A 19,905-nucleotide genomic window follows, 5' to 3' on the forward strand; every position below is an offset into this window, starting at 1 on the left:
CTTATATATCCAGTAAGAGTTATTCCATTGTTTTGATCAAAGCCATTTTACGACCCTTTGGACTGATAAGAGTTTTCCTGCCTTCCTGGTGGCAGACCTCAGTTAGCATTCAGTGGCCCTTCCAGACCAAATGCATACAGAAGGTGGTTCAAGGATTTAGGTTGTGGAAGGGGAGAGGTACTGCAGCCTGGAAACATTTCTGTCCTGTGGGTACACTGGGTAAATTACAATTTTGGCAAGCATGTATTTCCAAAGTAAATGTGCTTGTGACTCTGAATCCCATGATGTATGCATCTCTCTTCTCCTTGTGACAAAATTAAGGCACTCTGTCCTGTTGTCCCAGGTCTCACAGAGCTTTGATCTCTCTTCATTAGCATCTCTAGAAATGGCTGAAGACAGGTTTGCTCGCTGTCACTTCCCCCTTCCCCCACATGTTAAAATCTAATACAGAATATAGAAATCATTGCATGAACAGTAAATGTCGTAGTTCATACATTGATTTTGCATTACCTTATGTACTTTAATAAGGGAAGCTGGGCTCGCTTCCAGAGTCGTCATGCTTCATCAAATCCATCTCTGTTTTTATTTTCATTTTAACAAAGCAGACTTTATTTACTTACAGCTCATGGACAGCTGGATCTGTCCTCCTTGGCCTAATCCTCGTTGCATTGCTCTCTGCAGGTGCCTCTTACCCAGGGAAGGCTGTGTTGCCTTTATCCCCTCATGCTGGTAGAGCACTGGCTCTGGTGACACTTGCTCTTTGGGACCAGGTGCTGTGTGACCCCTCCTGCCTGGGTAGGAAGGGCCCAGATTGGTATGGCCAGGCTCGTGTGAGACAGCATCATGGTTTCTGCATCTATCCCTGACTGTACATATTCTGTGTGTTTCTGCATCTTTAGCTGCAGGCAGGTGGGACAGCAGTTGTAGAGTTTGTGGAAGATTTCAGCCCTGGAAAGATGTGGCTTCAAGCAGTTTTCTGTGGAGATGTCTCCTGTCAGCGGGGGAGATTTTCCAAGGTGCTGACCTGCTGTGGTCCTTTGTGATGGGCTTCCCGGTGTGGTACTCGCAGACCATCCTTTGAGATTCTCCCTCTGCTCACTTTCTCTAAGCAAATGGGAACAGTAGGTCAGCTTGAGAGCTGTAAAACAAGTCTGTCAAGTGGGGACTCCAGACACATCCGTCTTCAGTCTGCGCTGCGCTTAGTATGTACGGGGAGTATCTTCAGAGGCATCCTGTAGCCTGCGTCTTTTCACACTGAATTCAGGTTGGTTTTCTGATGAAGATGACTAAAGCTTTGAGGCAGTTTGCTTTTGTGTGTACATTGTAGGCATGTAATGAATGGATGGATGAGAAGACTGTCTGTGTCCCAGGGTCCTCGAATCCAATGCAGAGAAGTTCTGTGGTGAGGTACAGTGAGGCAGCGCTGTAATGTGGGTGCCTAATACTAATGGACTTTGTAGTCCAAGAGTCAGACGAAGCCTGGTTAATCCACCACAAATAGTGAAGAGGAGCCTATAGGAAGAGCACTGTTGCATCTTCTGTGTCAGCCGAAGGGATGGAGATGAGTGCATCTTGTCCTGGAGCTGTAAGAGTATTTCTGTTGGATATTGGGCACTCTTGTATGGGGAGAGGCTGTTAGCTCATAGGTGGGATAGCAAAATGCATGGATGCAGGAAAAGTCAGAATGAGCATATGTCAAACTGAATACGTTAATATAGCAGACCATACTGAAGTATCTCAAGACTTCAGCATAATCAAAGCCTTCCTGGAGCCTGTGTAAACACCGAGATTTACGGTCAGTGTTTAAGTCTGCCACTACAACTTCATCACTGTTAGTCCCCATGCTAGATAGGTCCAGGCGTAAGGCTATTTGCTGTATTCGCACCTTTGTTTGCTGGCTGGTTAAATGTGTTGAAAAGGTTGGGGTTTTTTTGAGATTTCAGGTTTCCATGCTTGAAACTTCCATTACCTGTCCTGCTGGAAATGCTCTTGCACTTTTTCCAGCAGGAAGTTGGAGAAGAGAGTTGGGTATGAATCCACAGCAGAAGTGAAAAACTGCAGTGAAATACTAAACCTGTGAGTAAGCAATTAATTGAATACAACTAGTTCCAGATAGTGTTGTGAATATCTGTGTGAAAAACAGTTTTGCTTTGCCTTGTTAAAGCCTAACATGAGTGAAAATATGCTTAGGGCTTCAGCCTATAGCCTAGATACACTGGATCAGACACTGGGTGTATCAGTGGTCTGTAGATATTCAGGGTGGGGACATGAGGGGAGAACACTGTAATTAAAGAGATAATTACAAGAACAATGGCATTACTAGAGGAAAATATATTTGTAAAGTCATCTTGTGCCACCTGTTGCATTTATGGAACAAAGTTCAATTAATATGAAAGCCCTTACCTTCTCAGGGTAGTTTGTTCTGAGCAGAGGAAGGGAAAAGTGGACATTTTTCTTCTCTGATAATGAATGAGCGAGGAATTTCTGTAGCAGAAATGAAGAGCTATTATTTTTTCTCAGAATGGTGTTCGTGGCTGGATTTTGTGGCAAGGGGTGAGTTGGCTTAACTTTATAATAACTCCTAGATCTTGTAAAGGTGAACAGATTTGTGCAGTCTGCTAAGTCTGGAGTGTGTAAGGTGTGTGGCTTGGGACTGTGTTCTTAGAAGCATTCTGAACTCCATGTTTTATATGTGCCAAAAAAGCATGCATTTCAAGAGTCTTAATATTAATTTTGCTAGCTCATTGTTTCTTGAAAACACACTGTTCACAGAATGCATGTCATTAGAAGAGTCTGAATGGTAGATGGTACTGTCTGGATTTTATTTCAAATTCCCTTTCCCAAAGGAAGTAAAATATTAAATATTTTAGGATCTAAATTTTCATATAAAGTTTTTATAGAGTTTTCTTTCCTCTCAAATAGCACCCCCTCCAAACTTGTTACCATTTAATATCTGTGATGTGTGTAAATTAAATGATGTATTTGGCTCAGCCAAGTTAGTGCAAAGTGTGCACATCAGCAAAAACAGTCACAGCTGCCATCCTTCCAAAGACAGAAATGTTCGCAAGCGAATATGCCTGTCAAGAGTGAGCTGCTGCTTCTCTCACAAATCAGTTTCAGAGCATCATCACAATTTATAGGGCAGTTTCTGCTGCTGGAATGTGTTCAGTATAGATTTTCTGATAAAGAGGTTGTTACTGTTCGGTGACAAGGGCAAATGTTGGTTTTCTTCCTTCAGTTAGGTGTCGGTATTGACTTGTCCTATAAAACTGAGGGACCCTAGCCTCCTTTATTAACTGCTTTTTTCTGAAATTTTTAATTTGAGGGGGTGTGGTATTTTAAAATCTTCATTCTTTATGTTAAAAAGTAGAAGTGAAGGAAATGCATAATTTGAGGGGTGTATTTTACAATCACATTAAGATGCATGCTGTGACAGAAAGTAGCAACATCTAAAATGAATGACATTATCACCAGATTTCTGAGTGGTCCCACTCAAGATCCTGAAATTCCTTATTATTTCCCATTTCTTGTGATAAAAAGTGATTTGAATTCCATTTTAAACAACAAAATTATAATATTGTAAATTACTATGTTATAAAAGTTACTCTTAAAAATTTTTGGAACCTTAACTTGGGGGGAAAAATTGTTTTTTCTCTAGCTGCGTGCATAATAATGAAGGAATATGTAGGCTCTGCGATACTGATATACAGGCCATATACTTTTATTCCCCTGGATGATGATTCCTCCAAGAAAACAAGGGCTTTTAAGAAGCTTTCCAATTAGAGAGACAGACACACACACACACACAGAATTAGGGGCAATATAAGACCTTGCCCCTAAGCTTCTGTTCCAATAGGTCCACTAAGCCTGAACTCCTTGCACCTGTTCCCTTGCCCCTCAGACCTCCCCAATGTCTGCCTATGATTTTCTCTTTGTCCCTGTTTGCTAAGATTGAAGCTGTCCTTGAGTCTTCTTACAAGGAACAGACCTTTTCTAAGGGTTGCTGTGGTGTGACATTACCGGTTGTGTGTGTGTATGGAGAAAAAAATGTCAAAAGTAGTTATTTTTGACAAAAACTATTGTTGGTTCAATACATGTAAAATGAATCCTCAGAAAACAAAATCTAACTATGCTTGCAACTCTTGAAATGGGGGAAAAATGTCTTCCTGACCATTAGTGCTATTTGAAACACCCTTTTCTTTAGAGACACTAGCATATAAGGCATTAGTGCCGTAGTATGCAGTTGAGTTAGTAGAGATTGATATTTTCAATAGCCAGTGAAGAATATATGAATAAAAGAACTTACTGTTTCCCTGCTGAATAAGCAGAGATACTTTGCTTCAGTAATTTAGAGTAAAAATGACTTAACTGATCTTATAGAATGCTTTTGCTTTTCCATATGGAAAATTATACAAGGTATTTGCTCTGTGGGCAGAACCAGTCCTGGAACCAGGATGTAACTTTATTTACTCCCTTTATCTTCTTCATTGTTCTTTCAAGAAGTTTCCAGTCTTATGTGCTGTTGCAATCTGTTTAGCTATACTAACGTCACACGTAAGAAGATGGCCTGCACTACTTCCTTTTACTGTGTATGCTCGTAGTGTTTAACAGAATCCTACATGATCTTCAAATTAACTTCAAAGGTTAAGCTAACCTGAAAAGGTTGAACATACATGGCCTCATGGTAAAGCACACTAAGTTAAAAGGATCAAAGTTTATTGTAAGATTTCCAGCACTTCCTGATTGAAGATGGCTTTTGCATTTATTTATTTTATCTTATTGGAGAGCCACTAGGTCTTCTTCCAAAGCAGGAAGTGAAGATCAATGCAACTTTTATGTGTTTCATTTCTTGCTCAGTGATTTACACAAAAAAAAACCCAACCCAAAAAGATTCTATTTTAGTCAGCAGTTAATCCAGCTTCACACACAACTTCTGTTTCTTGCACTTCAACTCAAGTATGGCATGAAACCTTCCTCAATCTTGTTTGTCAGTGGGTTTTTTTTGAAAATAATGGACAAGGACTGCTGACAGTCTTAGTTTTCATTTTCACATTTACTTACTCTTAGTATCTGTCAGCAGCCTTTGGTGTCACTGACGGTGAGTTTGTCAACTTGCACACAATTTGGAGTGAAGCTGTTGAATAGATTTGCTCTTTCCTTTTGGAGTGAGTGGAGCCAAAGAACCGATTGGAGGACCCTGCAGAAATCTTCTGTAGGGGTGCTGCTTCTTATCCCTTCTTATCCCCAGGTGGAAAAAATACAAGATTTTTCCACCTGCACTGCCATCAGCATGCAGTGAGTCTCAGCCTCATCTAACTATTTTAATCAGACTTACACTTATTTTTCATTTCAAAGCTTCTAGACTATTTTGGAACTCTTGTAAATAGAGGCCACAGAAAAATGAGTCTAATGACCAAATTAGAAGAGGACTTTGAAGGACTCAGTGGGAGTAGCTTGCAGTTGTCTTTTAGCAAAGAGTTTTGTCCACTGAAGAAACAGGTAGCAGTTGGTGGGGCAGTTGGGAGAGAATGATCCTTTAATTTCAGATGTGAGTGATTATTCAAGAGTGTACTTTTAAATAATGTGACTAGTACAATTCTGGTGACAATTTATCGTAGAGTTGTCCTGGATTACTATAACAGTAGTGATTTGTGAATTACCTACAGTAATCTTAATCTGGATGGGGCTCTATTCTGAAAATCATCAGGAGTTTCAGACGAATGGTTTTAACATTGTTGCTTAATTGCTTTCATCATAATTCTCTGAATGATTCCATCTTTTTATTTACTTCTCTGAGAAATCACTTTAGAAGTCTCCACAGAGCATGACATAGAGTTTATGTTAATATTTGTCAGAGGGCTAGTTGAAGAACCTGTTTATATGTGTCATTTGGCTTTTGGAGAAGGAGCTACTTGCTTTTCAGGCTTTTATTTGAAGGAAAGATGCAATTTATATTTCCCTCCTTTTTTTCTTCTAGGTGAAAGTCATAAGCTTTCATGAAACACAAGCAGCTTGTTCCATGCAGTGAGTCTATGGAGCAGAATTACCCTTTAATTCCTAAACCTTCATGATTAAAAAATAAGTATTTTGTCTGGTTTAGCCAAACACTTACCTAATTGTTACGGTCTTTGGTGGATTCCAAAGGTGCATATAAGAAAATGGATAGGGATCCATAGGTCAGTTATTTCTAAAGAGAGCTAGCATGTGAAATGAAGAATTGAAGATACTACCTCTATCCTTTTACATTACAGACGTTTTACTTTTCCAACGCTGTATGTCATAGCTGTTTTTTTGAGACAGAAACTCAAAATGTGTCCTTCGTGGGAGCCAAACCCACACAGCTCTCCTTCAGCTCACTTTCAAACTCCCTAGCTTTTACCATCTAAAACTTTCAGATTTTAATAGTGTGTTCAGACATTTTAACTGGACTGTGCATATGGGGCACAGATAATGCTTTGCTGTCTGTCTCTGTTTCATCTACCATGATGGCTATCAAAGATTGTTTAAGGACTTCAGGTGCAAGTACAGGTGGTATCTATTACCTTCTTCAGTGTAAACTTTTACCCTTTTGGTTGTTAACATTTGACCTTGGTTCCTTCTCTGATGTTTTTCTGATTTCCAGCTATTGACAATTACGTTCTTTGTCTGCAAGGTAAGTTGCAGTAATAATTTTTGCAGATGTTGTCATGTGACTTTGTAGAGTTATTTTAGGGATAGATTCCTTGAATAAAAAAAAAATAAAGCTGCTGAGGTTTTTTTCAGTGAAATAACTTCTAATTACACAGGAAAACAAAGTTGAGAAGTAAAATTCACTGATGTCAGTAAAATGAAAACATTTTATGGCATGCTTTTATACAGATATATGTGATTTTTTACTTGAATCAGATAAGATGTGACAGTCTCTAGATGCACATGCTGAATAACGATAGTGCTAACTTACTGTTTCTTTAAAAGATACTTCCTTTAGGACTGAATGAAGTATATACATTGCTTGTGATGAAATCTTGTAATGCTTCACAGGTGGAACTGTTTGTAGACAACAATGCCCTATGGCAGAAAAGGCATCAGATAAATCAAATATACATTTAGTCATCTTTTAAGTCAAGCAGCTAGACAAAATGTGTATTTAAGATAGCCTGAGGAGAGATTGCTTTTTTTTTTTCCTGAGTGTGACTGAACTTTTAAGATTTACGTTGTCAGACAAAGAGATTAATATGTTTTGTGGTTTGAGAGAAGAGCTGCTTCGGCTCAGGTGACTGGCTGTATGGTGCTACTTAAGCATCACAAGAGCCACCGAGGCTCAAAGACACAGAGTGATGTAAATGGAAATTGGGTACATCAGCCAAAAAATGCAACCCTCAGTGTCCTCGCTTGGTCCTTTGGGTCCCTAGGTATCACCGCTTTGTGAGTACAGTTTTCACAGTGCCCCAAAATACCCTCTGGGAATGCCAGATTTGCCACCCTGAACTGCAGTGGTGTCCTTAAGCAAGGAGATCTTCAGCTTACATCCCATGAGGCGTCCCAGTCTGCTTAGCATGCTCCCAGCGTGAGTAATGGGCACCTGCAGTTCAGCATGAAACCAACCTCTGCTGCTATTTTCACTGAAGATGTGTTAGAGGAGGTTTGATGGTACTGACTTTTAATATTAGAACTTTAAAATGTAAGAGCTGACCTAGTGGCCCTGAACAAAGCCTATTTTCTTGCCAAAGGAAGGACTTGGCGTTTGGGCCCAGCTCTTGGAATTTCTTTCTATATTAAATTGCATACCGTCTGGTCTGTATTTAGACAGAGAAGTTCGGTTGTGTTGGAAAAAATTCTAATGAACCTTTAGGTTTTGAGGTATAAGGAGATAGTTTTGGGGATCATGCCCTTGGATTCAGGTAACAGCTTTCTGCCTAAAGGTGCCTAAGCCACCATTTGGCAGTGAATCCAGTTTACTGCCTAAACAACTGGAATTTGGGGGTTTGAGGTTAAAGCTCTTACAAGAGTTACGGATCCTCCACCCAGTATTTTCCACTCTGGCATGCTTCCAGTATAAAAAAGAGAGAAGGTATTCCCAAGTCCATCTTACCAGATGGGATTTCAGCCATTCGCCCCATTTCAGGTCACCTCAGTTTAGCCTCCTTCAGTGTTACAAAGTAACCCAGCATATTTTTCGGGAACAAGGAGTCATAAACAGAGCGATGACAACTGTTTTCCACATTAGATTGCTTCCTTCTCTCAGTTATGAAAACCTATTATTATTATTGTTTACATTTAAACAATGAGAATGCTCTGTTCCCTCTCCTGTCCCAGCACATGCCAGCCTCGAACCCTCACGGTCCAGAGGATTTTTACAGATGCTCTGCAACACAACTGTGGTAACACAGTGCTGCCCCGAAGTCTCCTCTCCAAACAATAGGCTTGTTCGCTCTTGAATAGTTTAAATTTTTTAAAACAATTTCCTCTATGTGACTCTGTTTATTTTAGAAAGGAAAAAACAGATTGCTGTTGGTGCCTGCAAAGAGCACCAGTGCTTCTAAGACAGAAAGCACGTTTTAGAGCACAATACCAATGGTTAAGCAAGTGAGGGGAGACAATAAAGCAATAATATAAGAACAGAGAAAATTTGACAAAGTAGGCTTCGGGTTACAGTTTGCAAAATTGTGGAGCACACCAGAAATATACTCATTAGCTCCTAATCTCTGCTGTTGCACGGGAGACAGTAACTTCAGTGGAATAGCTTCCACAGATGGGAGTGGGCTCATGTTAGGCCCGAGTCCATTTCTCAGTGTTTAGGCTTCAGGAGAAACTTCATTTGCTGGTTTATAGCACTGAACTTGATCTGAAGACCTGCTTGCAAAAGGAGTATTTGCACAAGCTCTTTGTCAGCTAACTGCTGCTGGCTGCACCTGTGAATCTTTAAACGCCCGTGAATCCACCCCAGCTGGGCTGGCTGAAGCTGAATACCAGTCAGCTTCCACGAGGTGCCAGATGGATGCATGCTGCTTTTTTTGGGCAATGTAATGGTAGAGCTGCAAGTCTTTTCCTTCTACTCAGGTACAGTAAGAGCTTCTTTCTTCTTGCCTGAAGCTGAAAACACAAAATAAGCTCAATGAAGTCATCAATTTCTGTTGTTGGTTTGTGGAGACTAATATACTTACATGCTTTTACTTATTTGTAGCTGAGCTGCTGTTTCCTTCACTAGCTAATAAACTAGGGATATTAAAAAAAGAAAATGTGGATTGTTTTTTTCTGCTCTGGGGAATTATATGCAGCTAACAATAGGGACTTGAACCCATCTTATGTGTAAGGTGCATCGAATTTGTTCATAGCATGGGGAAAGAAATTCCAATGAAGAAAAAACCCTTAGAGCTGTTAGAAAACATTTCCAGAATCTCAGACTGGAAAAAAAATGGAATATTTGCAGGCCACTTACATCTTACTTACCCAAGTGCTCTGAAGAAGCCTGTACAAGATATTTCTTAAACAAAAATCCCATTTCTTGCCCTGAAGTTTCCCTCCAAAATGTAGTGCAGCAACTAAATACTCATTGTGGTGTGGGGATACTTTTAATGTTCTTTGCTGCTGGTTTCTTTGTCTGAGCAGTGTCTTTGCTTCTTTCCTGATCCTTTGAATTGACTGGGTATCTGTATTTGTTATTCCTCAGTACTGGCTGAATATATATATACGAAAAGGTGTGTATGTGTTCAGCATTGGCTAAACTGCTGTGGTGTGGGGATCAAGCAGGAGCAGTCACTGGATGCTCTGTCTTTGAGTAAGGGGAGATGGAGGCTTCTGGCAAAGGACATAAAATCTGTCCTGTTAAAAAGACACTGTTAAATACTTCAAAGATTGGCTGCAGGATGAGACCTGAATTGAAGAGGCCTTATTTGCTGCCACCATAGCGCAGGGAACTACAAAGAGCACCCTCACCTTTGATCCACTTTCCCCATTCACTTAGTGGGAATACAAGGGTAAGGGCTAAGTTAAAATTAGGTTGAACTAATCAGGTATGTGCTTGGTAAGGCAGGAGGTGGTGGAAACTAAATGCGCTTTTTGCAGAGGCAACAAGAGGAAGAGTGGCTGGGGCCTGTTTCTGCATTGTCTCTTACTCCTGTGACATTTGTGGGCATTAGTTCAGCTGCTGCATGTGTCGGAACAAGTGGAATTTGCTCTTTGGCCTTTGTTTAGTTCTTCTTATGGGAAGGAGAAATAAAACAAAACTGTTTCAAAAGCTTTTTGGAGTTGAGGCATTAACCTAGAACTGCAAAAGCTGGAGGGGGATGACTCTGCAAGTTTTGCTTTCTGTTAATTGCAAAAGCCTAATCGGTGAAGGTTAGGAGGTGGATGTGATGGGTTACCACGTTTTTATAGGTCTTTCCTCCTCCTTAGCTAAAGGTTTGCATAATTATATCTCTTGCATGGCTGATGCATCTATTTTTGTTATTGCTCATCTCAAAATAGTGGGAAGGTTTTTGAGGTGTGCTGAAAAGTCCTGCCTTCTGAAGTTAGAGGCTAATGCTAATAAATCACCCTTGGCAGAGGAGTGGTTTTGTTGTTTGAATCCACAACCCTGCCTGAGCTGTCATACCTAGACCAAAAGTAAATACAGTAACAGGGCAAGTAGCAATATTTAATTTAGAAAATTAAGGTAATGCTGCTGTTAAGAAGCTTGGTCTCTGTACTGCTATCCTGAACCGGCCAGGAAGCATCCCAGGAAACTGGAAAAGAGGGACAATGTCTGTTGCTTTAGGTTGATTAAAATCTTGGGGACTGGCTGGTTTTTCAATCAGGTAAGGGCATAGGTTTCCTGTTTGCTTCCCGGAGACTGGAAACAGGACACGGTTACAGCCGCTGTGCTGCAGTTGTTTATGGGTGTTACAACAGCTCTTTGCAGGGTTAGATTATTTTTTTTTTTGTAAGAAGTGTTTTGTTAAAGGCATCATTACCTTTTTTTAAATGATACAATAATGCTTTCTTAAAATCCTGCATCTACAAAGTAAAAAGATCAGGTGTGATTGTATGTTGTGTCTTTCCACAGAGTGCAACCAATGTGAGCTTTGTCTTTTCTCCATTGACTAAATTTAACCAAGAATATCACACTGCTAAGCACAAGGGATAAGATATTTTGTTCTCTCATTGCAGTAAGATTCCCTTTCTGAGAAGGAAGTGAATTTCTGTGGAGAACCTGAAGCGCAGTTCTTCAGGCTGGCTCTCCAAAAGGATGTTTTCTGCTCATTTTCTGTTTGATTGGTATAAAATGAGCTTTCTTTACTCTTAGCTAATACTGTTTCCTCTTTTCTTGAGGAAACTGTGGAGCTTGTTGAAGCCCAGGAGGCTGAAAGGATTGGCAATGGGAGAAATTGGGATAATGTTTTGGGATCCTGTAAGTGGAGGGAATGGTGAGTTTGAGGATTACTTGTGTGGAAAAAATGCAAGCAAAAGCATCATTTCCCACGTGTGGGAACTTGATGGGTTGCATGGCCATGGGCAGCTTGCTGCAGCATGCATGCCTTGGCCACAAAAATTCCAAATCATGAGTCAAAATCAAAAGTAGCTTAAAAAGTAAGAAGCCGTTAAGAAGACAGTGGTGTTTTTATCTATCTATTGTGTGGGTTTGACCATTTTCAAGTGTAACCTCACAATAATATGGGTTGGATTTATGTAGCGTAAGTAAACTTAAGGTTGATCACCAACAAGGATTTTGCCTATACCGACCAATCTAAAATGATAGGTAATTGGGATAATGTAATAGTCAGGTTTTGCTATTTCATTTGAAGCTATGAATGATCCTCCAGTACTTTTAGAGATGTGATGGAATTAATGTTTTCTGTCTCTTAATTTTACCTCAGCTGAAAACCAGGTTTCTCTTCTTTCTGTCCTGTTTGCTCTTTCAGGGTTTTGGGGAATGATGATTTCTGCAAATGTTCTTTTCCTTTCCTTCCTTTGTAATAAATAGTTTTGCAGCCTTTATCTGCGTTCATCAGTTTTGTTGGAACCAATTCTCCCACAACTTTTGACCTGAAAGTTTTTCTGCTTCCTGAGTATCTTGTTAATCTGGGGGGGGGGGTGGGGGGGTGGGTGGAATGATTCGGTGTACTTTAGGAGTCATAGAAAGAGTTTCCTATTGCTGACAAAGTTTTATTTTATATTTTGACTATAAATATAGTTGTGATTGTGGAACAACGCTTCATTTGTTGTAATGGTCTCTGGTGTTCCTTGCTTTCTGGAGTAATGTTCTTACTAATATATATGTTTCAGATTATTAAATTAACTTGTTTTTCTGTTCCTGATTTTAATTCCTGTGCTGCATTCATCATGTGTTTCTGTTCTTGTTACTCGCTGTTGGGTTCTCCTTTCTGCTGCCAATAAACTCCACATCCATGTCTTTTGTCTCTTTTTCTTTGTTGTTTGTTTTTTTTTTAATCTCAATTTGCTCCTTTAATTCCACTGCTGCTATAAAAATGGATCTCATCCTCTTGAGTTTTCTGAATTTTAGTTCTACCTTATAACATCAGTGGTGATTTGGTTTCCACCTTTAATTACTTTTCAATTCTTATCAGGCTGCTGTCTCCCATCTCTTGAATTTTGAATACCACTGCAGACAACTTCAGCACAGAGCCAGGAGTCCTCTTTTCCTCACCCAGTGCAGTCTGAGTGGCCACTTTTCCCTGCAGGCAATGCTGTATGGAGTATTGCTCCTGGTTTTAAAGTTAAAAAGCTCACATCCATTTCTTTGTTGGCTTTTGCAGTTATTGACAGATGGAACTGTCACCAAATAGTGTATGATAAAGTGTTTTGCTACTAATTCCTGCATGATTAAATTGGACCGGAAGAGAGGTCCAGCTTTTGTGTCTCTGAAATGAGAAACCTTGGTAAATCCTTCAGCACAGTGAAGGAGAGGTCTATGATTAAATACTTGTGGGGGAGCTTGTTTAGAAAGGACATGTAAATAGAAAAAGATAAACTGATTAAAATTCAGTTCACAGAACACCAGAGATATATAATTTTTTCATTAGAAATTGAAGCAGGTGTGTGATAACTGCATTCAGCAGGCAGGATTCTGTAATGGTTTCGGGGAGAAGCTCCAAGTATAGTCACAAGGTCAGAGAAGTGCTGTCCTTGATGGAGCGTTACGCTTCCTTAAAAATTACTGAAGTGTTCTTTTGCTTTTTTGTTTTATTTGGCAGATAACGTGGTGTGAGTGGGGTGTGATCCTCAAAGCTTGGAAGTGTATTGCTGTTTTACAGTGCAAAGTGTTACTTTCAAGATGTAATTTCTCAGCAGCTTTCTTCATGTTTCTTCCTGGCAATATTTTTTGATATTAATCCTCTTAACTGAACAGCGTTCTTCACTTTTAAGTGCTCCAGCAACCATTGGTATTACCTGCATGCTCATTTTCATGGACAGAGTATCTGTCTTCATGGGTGGCAGTTTTTATTGCTTTTTTCCTGACCACGAGTTTTGATTGTTTGTGCTTGCTTAAAATTAGATTTGGGTGTGATATAGGGACCTTTTCTGATGACTTAGCATCCAAATTGAAAACTGTTAAAGCAGTTTCAAAATGGTCAGGTTTGTTGCTGCATGGAGATTTAGGAAGCTGGTTTGTATAAGGGATTTATAAAACACGTATGTTTGTGTGCATGTATAACGTGTGCATAAGCTCATTTTAATGCTTTGCAATCTTTTGATGTAAACCAGACAGAATTGGCAATTTTGAATGCTTGAAGACTTCAAAAAGAATGAAACCTTTTTTGCATTCATTCTTTGAAAAAAATTTAAGGATTAGAAGGAGAAAATTAACAGGCTTTTAAATAGTCCAATATGCTAAACTAGTTGCCAATAGATGATGCATCAAATTGCCCAACATCTTTAAAACTCCACCCAATTATAAATTCTGTGGTTACAAGTGCGAGTGAGGTGTATTTTGCTGGGTTTTTTTAGAGAGAGTGTATGTTTACATTATGCTGAAGACAATCCTGTAAGGATAGCTTTTGCTGTGCTGAATTCCACAAAGTGCCACATCATTTTATTGATGTGCTTTTTGCTAAGTACCACACCCCTGAAGGAAAAACATTTCATAATTATACTTTAATGTTGAACTTACCAAACCTTAATATCCTTTACCACGAATGTTGCCACCCTCGTGCTGCACGCTTGCACATGAATTATTATGCAGGTACAGTATCTTGTATATTTAAGTCACAGTCATAGCTTCTTTCTCTGAGTCTCATAAAACTAAGATGATGCAGCCTTTTAACCTCAATTGACTTTGCATACGTCCTTTAACAGCTTCTCCCACAGCATTTTCCTCTGCTCTGTGGGCTGGAGTATGTCACTCACAGGCCATGTTAAGGTGGCAGGGAGAGCTTAAGCTGAGCACGGCACATAAGTGGAGTTGAAATGAATTCCCTTATATTTATAAATATATGCATGTGTGCCCACACAGATTTTCTCAGGAGGGCTGTTGCTCCTGTGTATTTTAATAGAAATAAAATTTGCCCTTAAGTCTTGTTGCTAACATGAGTGCCCACATACCACACTCTTCCTCTCTGGTTGTATTTCAGGCTGGATCATGAAGGCCAGGGAAAGGTTTTGTGCTTCGATTTGTTTGTTCTTTCTTGCAGCTGTTCTCTGAATGCACGGCAAGGAGGCCAGGTATTCTAACCATGGAGCAAATGTTTCCCCCATTCACGCACTCCAAAATACAGCGCTAAAATAAAGTCATTTGGTTACTGGCTGCAGGCCTTGTTTCCCAGGAACCTGTAGCATCTCTAGCCAGGTGAAATTTTAAGCTTTCTGTGCAGAATGGAACTGCTAGGGGAAAAAAAAAAAATCACCCTTGCCTGAAATACCATTTAGCCAGGCAGCTGATGCCAATTTTCATGGAGATGCTGTGTGTGGGCTCCTGTCCCTCCAGCACAGCGGGAGTAGGCTCTGTGTCCTGTACAGCGCGGGCTGAACTCCCGGTACTGTTTTCTCACGTGTGGTGTTCAGTCTAAGGACACTGTTGTTCCTGAAAGCAGGAGGTGAGGCTGTGTGGAGGATAGCAGGGTTGAAACAAACAATGCTGTTATTTTGGTGCTCTTGGCCATGGTCATTATTAGAACTTAACTGGTCCATACATAACGTAACTGTGGGGTTTGGAGACTGGAAGGTTAGGAAGGAGGAAACTAAGTGGGAGCCTGGAGGATGGATTATTACATGTATCTGTTGTGCTAGTCTGAGAAATTAAGTTATTTTTAAACTAGTACTTGGTTTTCACCTGAATGATTTGTTCCACTTTTTCCTCTGCTTAGAAATCTGAAGGCAGAAGCCTGATGAGAGGTAATTGTCCACATTATGTACAAACATCAAGGGGCTCTGGAACAGTCAGTGTTGATTAATACAAGGATTTCTATTTCCTCTCTGTCTTGATAATGAGAACAAGCATGGCCAACAAGCTGTATGTTGTTCTTTTTCCTCATCCACATTCATGTTTTGGGGTTTTGTTTTTTTTTCTTAAGGAAGTAGCCAGCTTGCCAAGATATCAGGTTCCTGTATCTAACTGAATGGGTGCATATGGATGAGGGTGATCTTTTTCTTGAGAAGGGTGTTGCTCCTCTTTTGCTTGGTTTTAATCTCTGAAGGCAGGCAAAAAATCTTCCTCTCCCTCCCTGCATATTTAGAAACCACTCCTATGCCCACTTTGTCGTTGCACAAAACTAGGTAACAAGAGAGGTTTTCAGCGTGCTGTGTTGCAGGTGACAGCAAACTCCTGTTACTACGAACAGTCATATCTAGTCAGCCAAGCATATTGCTGAGGACTCTCACTAGCAAATGTTTGAGACTCGCTTGGTGCTGTTAAATAAGAAATTCGTATCAGTGTGTATACTTGTGTGGTGTATCATACGTAGTAGGACTTCTAGCGGCTCTGAGCCTGTTCTTCCTGGAGCCAAGTTGTAGCGCAAGAGCTAGAAATAAAACACTGTGAATTGTGATCTTTGAGGACTACAAGTCAAGATACTGATCTAGGAGCACACACCTCCACCAAGCCAGTCAGGTGACAGTCCTGAAAAGGAGGGAGTATGGGCTTAGAGCCCGGATGTAGATCCTGTTTCTGACACTGTGACAGATGCTGTTACCTGATCCAAGAGAGGTCACTTGCTCCATCTCAGCTTTCACATGTGTGAGTATTTACATGACTGGTGGGAGTGGTGTGAAGACTCATTCACTAATTTGGAACTCTCTTCAAATCCAGTATGCTAGTGTTGACCTCGTAAAATACAGAACAGTTACGTAAAACATTTCTGAGGAGTGTTATTTATTTTAAATCTACCTTTAATTAAAACAATCTGATATTGCTTAGGAAACTCTTGTGTTTTGACATGGTACAAAATGTAATGGCCCCCAAAATGAAATAGCAAAATTTAAAGTAAATTACCTCAATTATATTCTTCAGATCCCATTTTAACGCCTTGCACTGAATAGAGCTGCTTATATAGATGGTAGATTTATTATAATGCATCTGACTGGTCTGGGATTTTCAACAGTTCCTGCCCTGTGGCAGATGAGTGGTAAGAACATATGTGTGGGGCACTTCAGAAAGTAATCTCTGATGTGGTCTGTGGGTGACCCAGGTTTGTTTGAGTTTGTTTTTATGGGATTGGTTGATGACCAGGAGTGCTGAAACAGAAACAGCTTTTCCCCATGTGTAAATGGGATTTGTGAACAGATGTAACCATCAGTTCAAGCTTTTTATCCTTGCTGTCCTCTTTCCTTGACCTCTCTTGTTGGGAAAGGCCTGTTATAACACTGTGAAGTGAAGAAAAACAATCCATTTGTTTTCATGTGGTTGTTGCTGTCACTCCCACTCGTTGGTTCGCTCTTTGTATTAGTGAGTCTGGATGGCCGGTAACTAATCTCAAGTGTATTAATTAACCAGTAATCCATCACTATACAGTTACTTTAAAGGATCAAGTAAAGCAAGACTGCTCAGCATTCGTGTCTGAAAGATCATAAGGAATACTTCGGTTCTAGTTGATTTCATCATCTGTTGCTGTATTTCCTATTGTCTTATGATTAAGATTTGTATATATTCCAGCTTACAAAATCATGTTAGTAGAACACCTGTCCTTTTGGCTGTTCCTGCTGCTTTGGGTAGGCTCCTTCTTAGGGAACAGGTACTTGATGGGTTTACCACCAAGGAAAACACCCCAGTTCGCTTCCACCAAAGACCTGTGGATGAGAATTCCCCCAAACAGGAACACTGGATGCATTTTGGGGAACTTTCTAACCAAAGGTTCATTGGAAAAGGACATCTGCCCTTTGGGCTATTAATTTCCTTGTGTGGAATAGGGATGGGTGGTAGAAAAGGATAATGATGGATTTACTGGATCATCATTTGTTAAAACTAGGGCTCTCAAAGGGAGGTTCTTGACAAGGCACACTCAGGATTAATTTTTAAATGCATTCTTACTCTGCTAATGTTTGAACAGTGCATGTATTCACATTTAAAGCAAACAGCTTGCATCTAATGCATGCCAGTGCTTTACGCAGGAAGACAAGAAGTGGTAACCCGCAACCAGTGAGCCCTTCGGAGGACCTCTGAGCCTGCTGACAGGCACAGTTGCTCTGCATGTAATTTGAAGAAAGCCATTGTGTCGCCGGTGGCTTGGCTTTGACTGAAAGATGGAGTTTTGCACTCTCATTTTGCTCTGAAGACAGGCTCACAGATAAATAGGTCACTGTCTGCAGAACTATTTTGCACTAAATCGATGAGAAGCGACATGACCTTAAGCCTGATTTCCTTGCTCTACAAAGATATTGCTGAGTTGTGGCTTCTTCTGAAGAAAAGCACAGGTGTGTCTAGTTTTTCAAATTTTCTTAGCTACTTGATTGCAGGGTCAGGCAGGAATGCTGTTAGGTAATGTAATCCTACTGAGAAAAATGGGATGTGTTTTTTATTACAGAGGTAGAAGTTGTACTTTTTTGTGTACGTTCATATATAAATACAGTTTATTGGGGGGGGTGTGGTGTGCTGTGTGTATTCTGTCCTTGTGCAAATTTGAAGTGTATCCTTTTATTTGTGGATGTATTTCTCAGTACACCAGGCATATCCACTAAATCTGTTCCTTTATTTTACATGGAAGGTGCTTTGTTCAGGATTTGCTCACACAGTGATTATGGTGATCAGAACCGCTGCTAAAGCTTACAAGGAGAATTTGCTGTTGCAGAGAGCTGTCCTGGTGTTCCTGAATTACAGTGGGGTTTAATTTTCAATTCATTGCATTTTATGTAAATATCAGATACATAATTTCTCCTGATCCCTATTTGAGGTAGGAAAAAAGCATGGTTTCTTTCGCAGGATACAATTTGGCATCCCCTAGCTGTTCATATAGGAGGGTTAATCTAAAATGCATTATTTCTTAAATTCTTTCAGTCACAGCTTTCTATAGGAATGTTGTTTCTGTTAAGATATAACGAAATAGTGGAGATATTATTTGCTGTTAATAGTGCAGCTACAGTCCATTGCAGAACTGAAAGCGTGTTTTGTGGAATAGGGACAAGCAAAAATTGCTTCCTTATTCGGGTGCTTGAATTCACATTTCCAGTTGTGTTTTCTGCTTTTGGTATGCGTGACTATTGCAGAGGAGGACCAGAGACAGAGCACTGTGTCCATGGACTGGTGTCTAACTTTCTGACGTTTCAAACGTCAAATTTAGATGAAGCAGGTATGGAAAGAGTGGATCTTCTAACTAAAGGGATGATCTTACTAATCTTTAATTAGTTTTACTAATTAAATTATCAACGTCTGAGTCTGAGTGCTTTGCTTCTCAGTAGAGCTCCATGGTACTAGGGGTAATACCAAAGGCATGCTGCTTAGGAGGAATTAATGAAAAATTCAAGTAAAGTGAGGCTAGCCAGGTGGAAAGGGTGGAGGGATTAATCAGTCTGAGTAACTCTTGATCTTTATGTGCATCCTTGTCTGTGCTGAGAGGGGAGGGGTAGATTTAGGAAACAGCTGATTATTGTATGAGAGAGTAAATCTGTTTTAAACTGCAGAACCAGGGAGTGTTTTCTGTCAAGTGTATATGTAGCCATGCCATGATTATTTCTGCAAGTTGCCAAGTTTAAAATGGAGGGGGGGGGTAATTTGTATTTGATTATTGAGAAAGAAGTGAGCAAGGCTGCTTTTGTTAGCAACTGCCAAGGCTTGATTTTAATCTGTTGACTGTCACGACTTCTTGTGGGCATGTTCATTGTGCCAGTGATCGCTCCTTCCCAGAGAACTCTTGAAGGATTTTCTCTTTAAAGTAGGCAGAAGGGTTTTGCCTTTCCCAGGCACTGTTCTTTTCCTCCTGAGTGCTGTCCGGGGTATTTTGTGTGCCTACAGTGAGCAGGGAGGAGAAAATTGGAAGTGAAGGAGGTCTCAGATACCCATCTTTCTATTCTCAACCCTATGAAATTTCCCAAGGAAAACAATGCCATCTTGGGGAATTCCTTTGTCAGTCCGTGTCCAGGAGTGAGTGCAGAGAGATGGCAAAAAGGGTGGACAAACTGAAAAGAGAGGATGGGTTTAGGGTATGGGCACAGGACTCAAGTGTTCTGCTTAAAGATTGTGCAGGTAGTTGTGAGCAGTGCTGGTTCTGGTTTTCAGCATCCAAATGGGGATGAAAGCACCTCCTGTCTTATAGGTAACTTGCAAGATTAAAAAGCTTCTGACACAGTTTGGGTGTTTGAGTAGCAGGATGATGAGCCAGCACTGCCTGTCTGAGGCCTCAAATCCCCAGGAGTTAACAGGCTCTCTCCAAGGCATAGGATCTTGTGGAGGTTCAACCTAGTTTTCTTTGTAGGTGGGGGAAATATGGGAAGAGGATGTCTACAGACCTAGCAGAGGTCTTCTGTGTGTGCTTGTAATTGAGGGGACTGTTTTTAAAATCT

At 40.3% G+C, this 19,905-nt stretch overlaps 1 protein-coding gene across 28 annotated transcripts in view; it reads left to right on the forward strand.

The window, feature by feature from the left end:
- Nucleotides 1-19,905, forward strand: part of MCF2L (MCF.2 cell line derived transforming sequence like) — a 164,568-nt gene that overhangs the window by 64,691 nt on the left and 79,972 nt on the right. For 5 of the 28 annotated variants that reach the window (XM_080376321.1, XM_080376323.1, XM_080376322.1 and 2 more), the window contains exon 1: nucleotides 17,846-18,695. The exons of 10 other annotated variants lie outside the window; for them this stretch is intronic. In XM_080376321.1, the coding sequence (XP_080232447.1) occupies nucleotides 18,422-18,695 (274 nt within the window). In that variant the 5' untranslated portion in view covers nucleotides 17,846-18,421. 13 more of the 28 variants (XR_013926186.1, XM_080376311.1, XM_080376313.1 and 10 more) reach the window with 5 other exon arrangements.

The sequence above is a fragment of the Falco punctatus genome (assembly GCF_963210335.1).
Source record: "Falco punctatus genome assembly, chromosome: 2".
NCBI lineage: Eukaryota > Metazoa > Chordata > Aves > Falconiformes > Falconidae > Falco > Falco punctatus.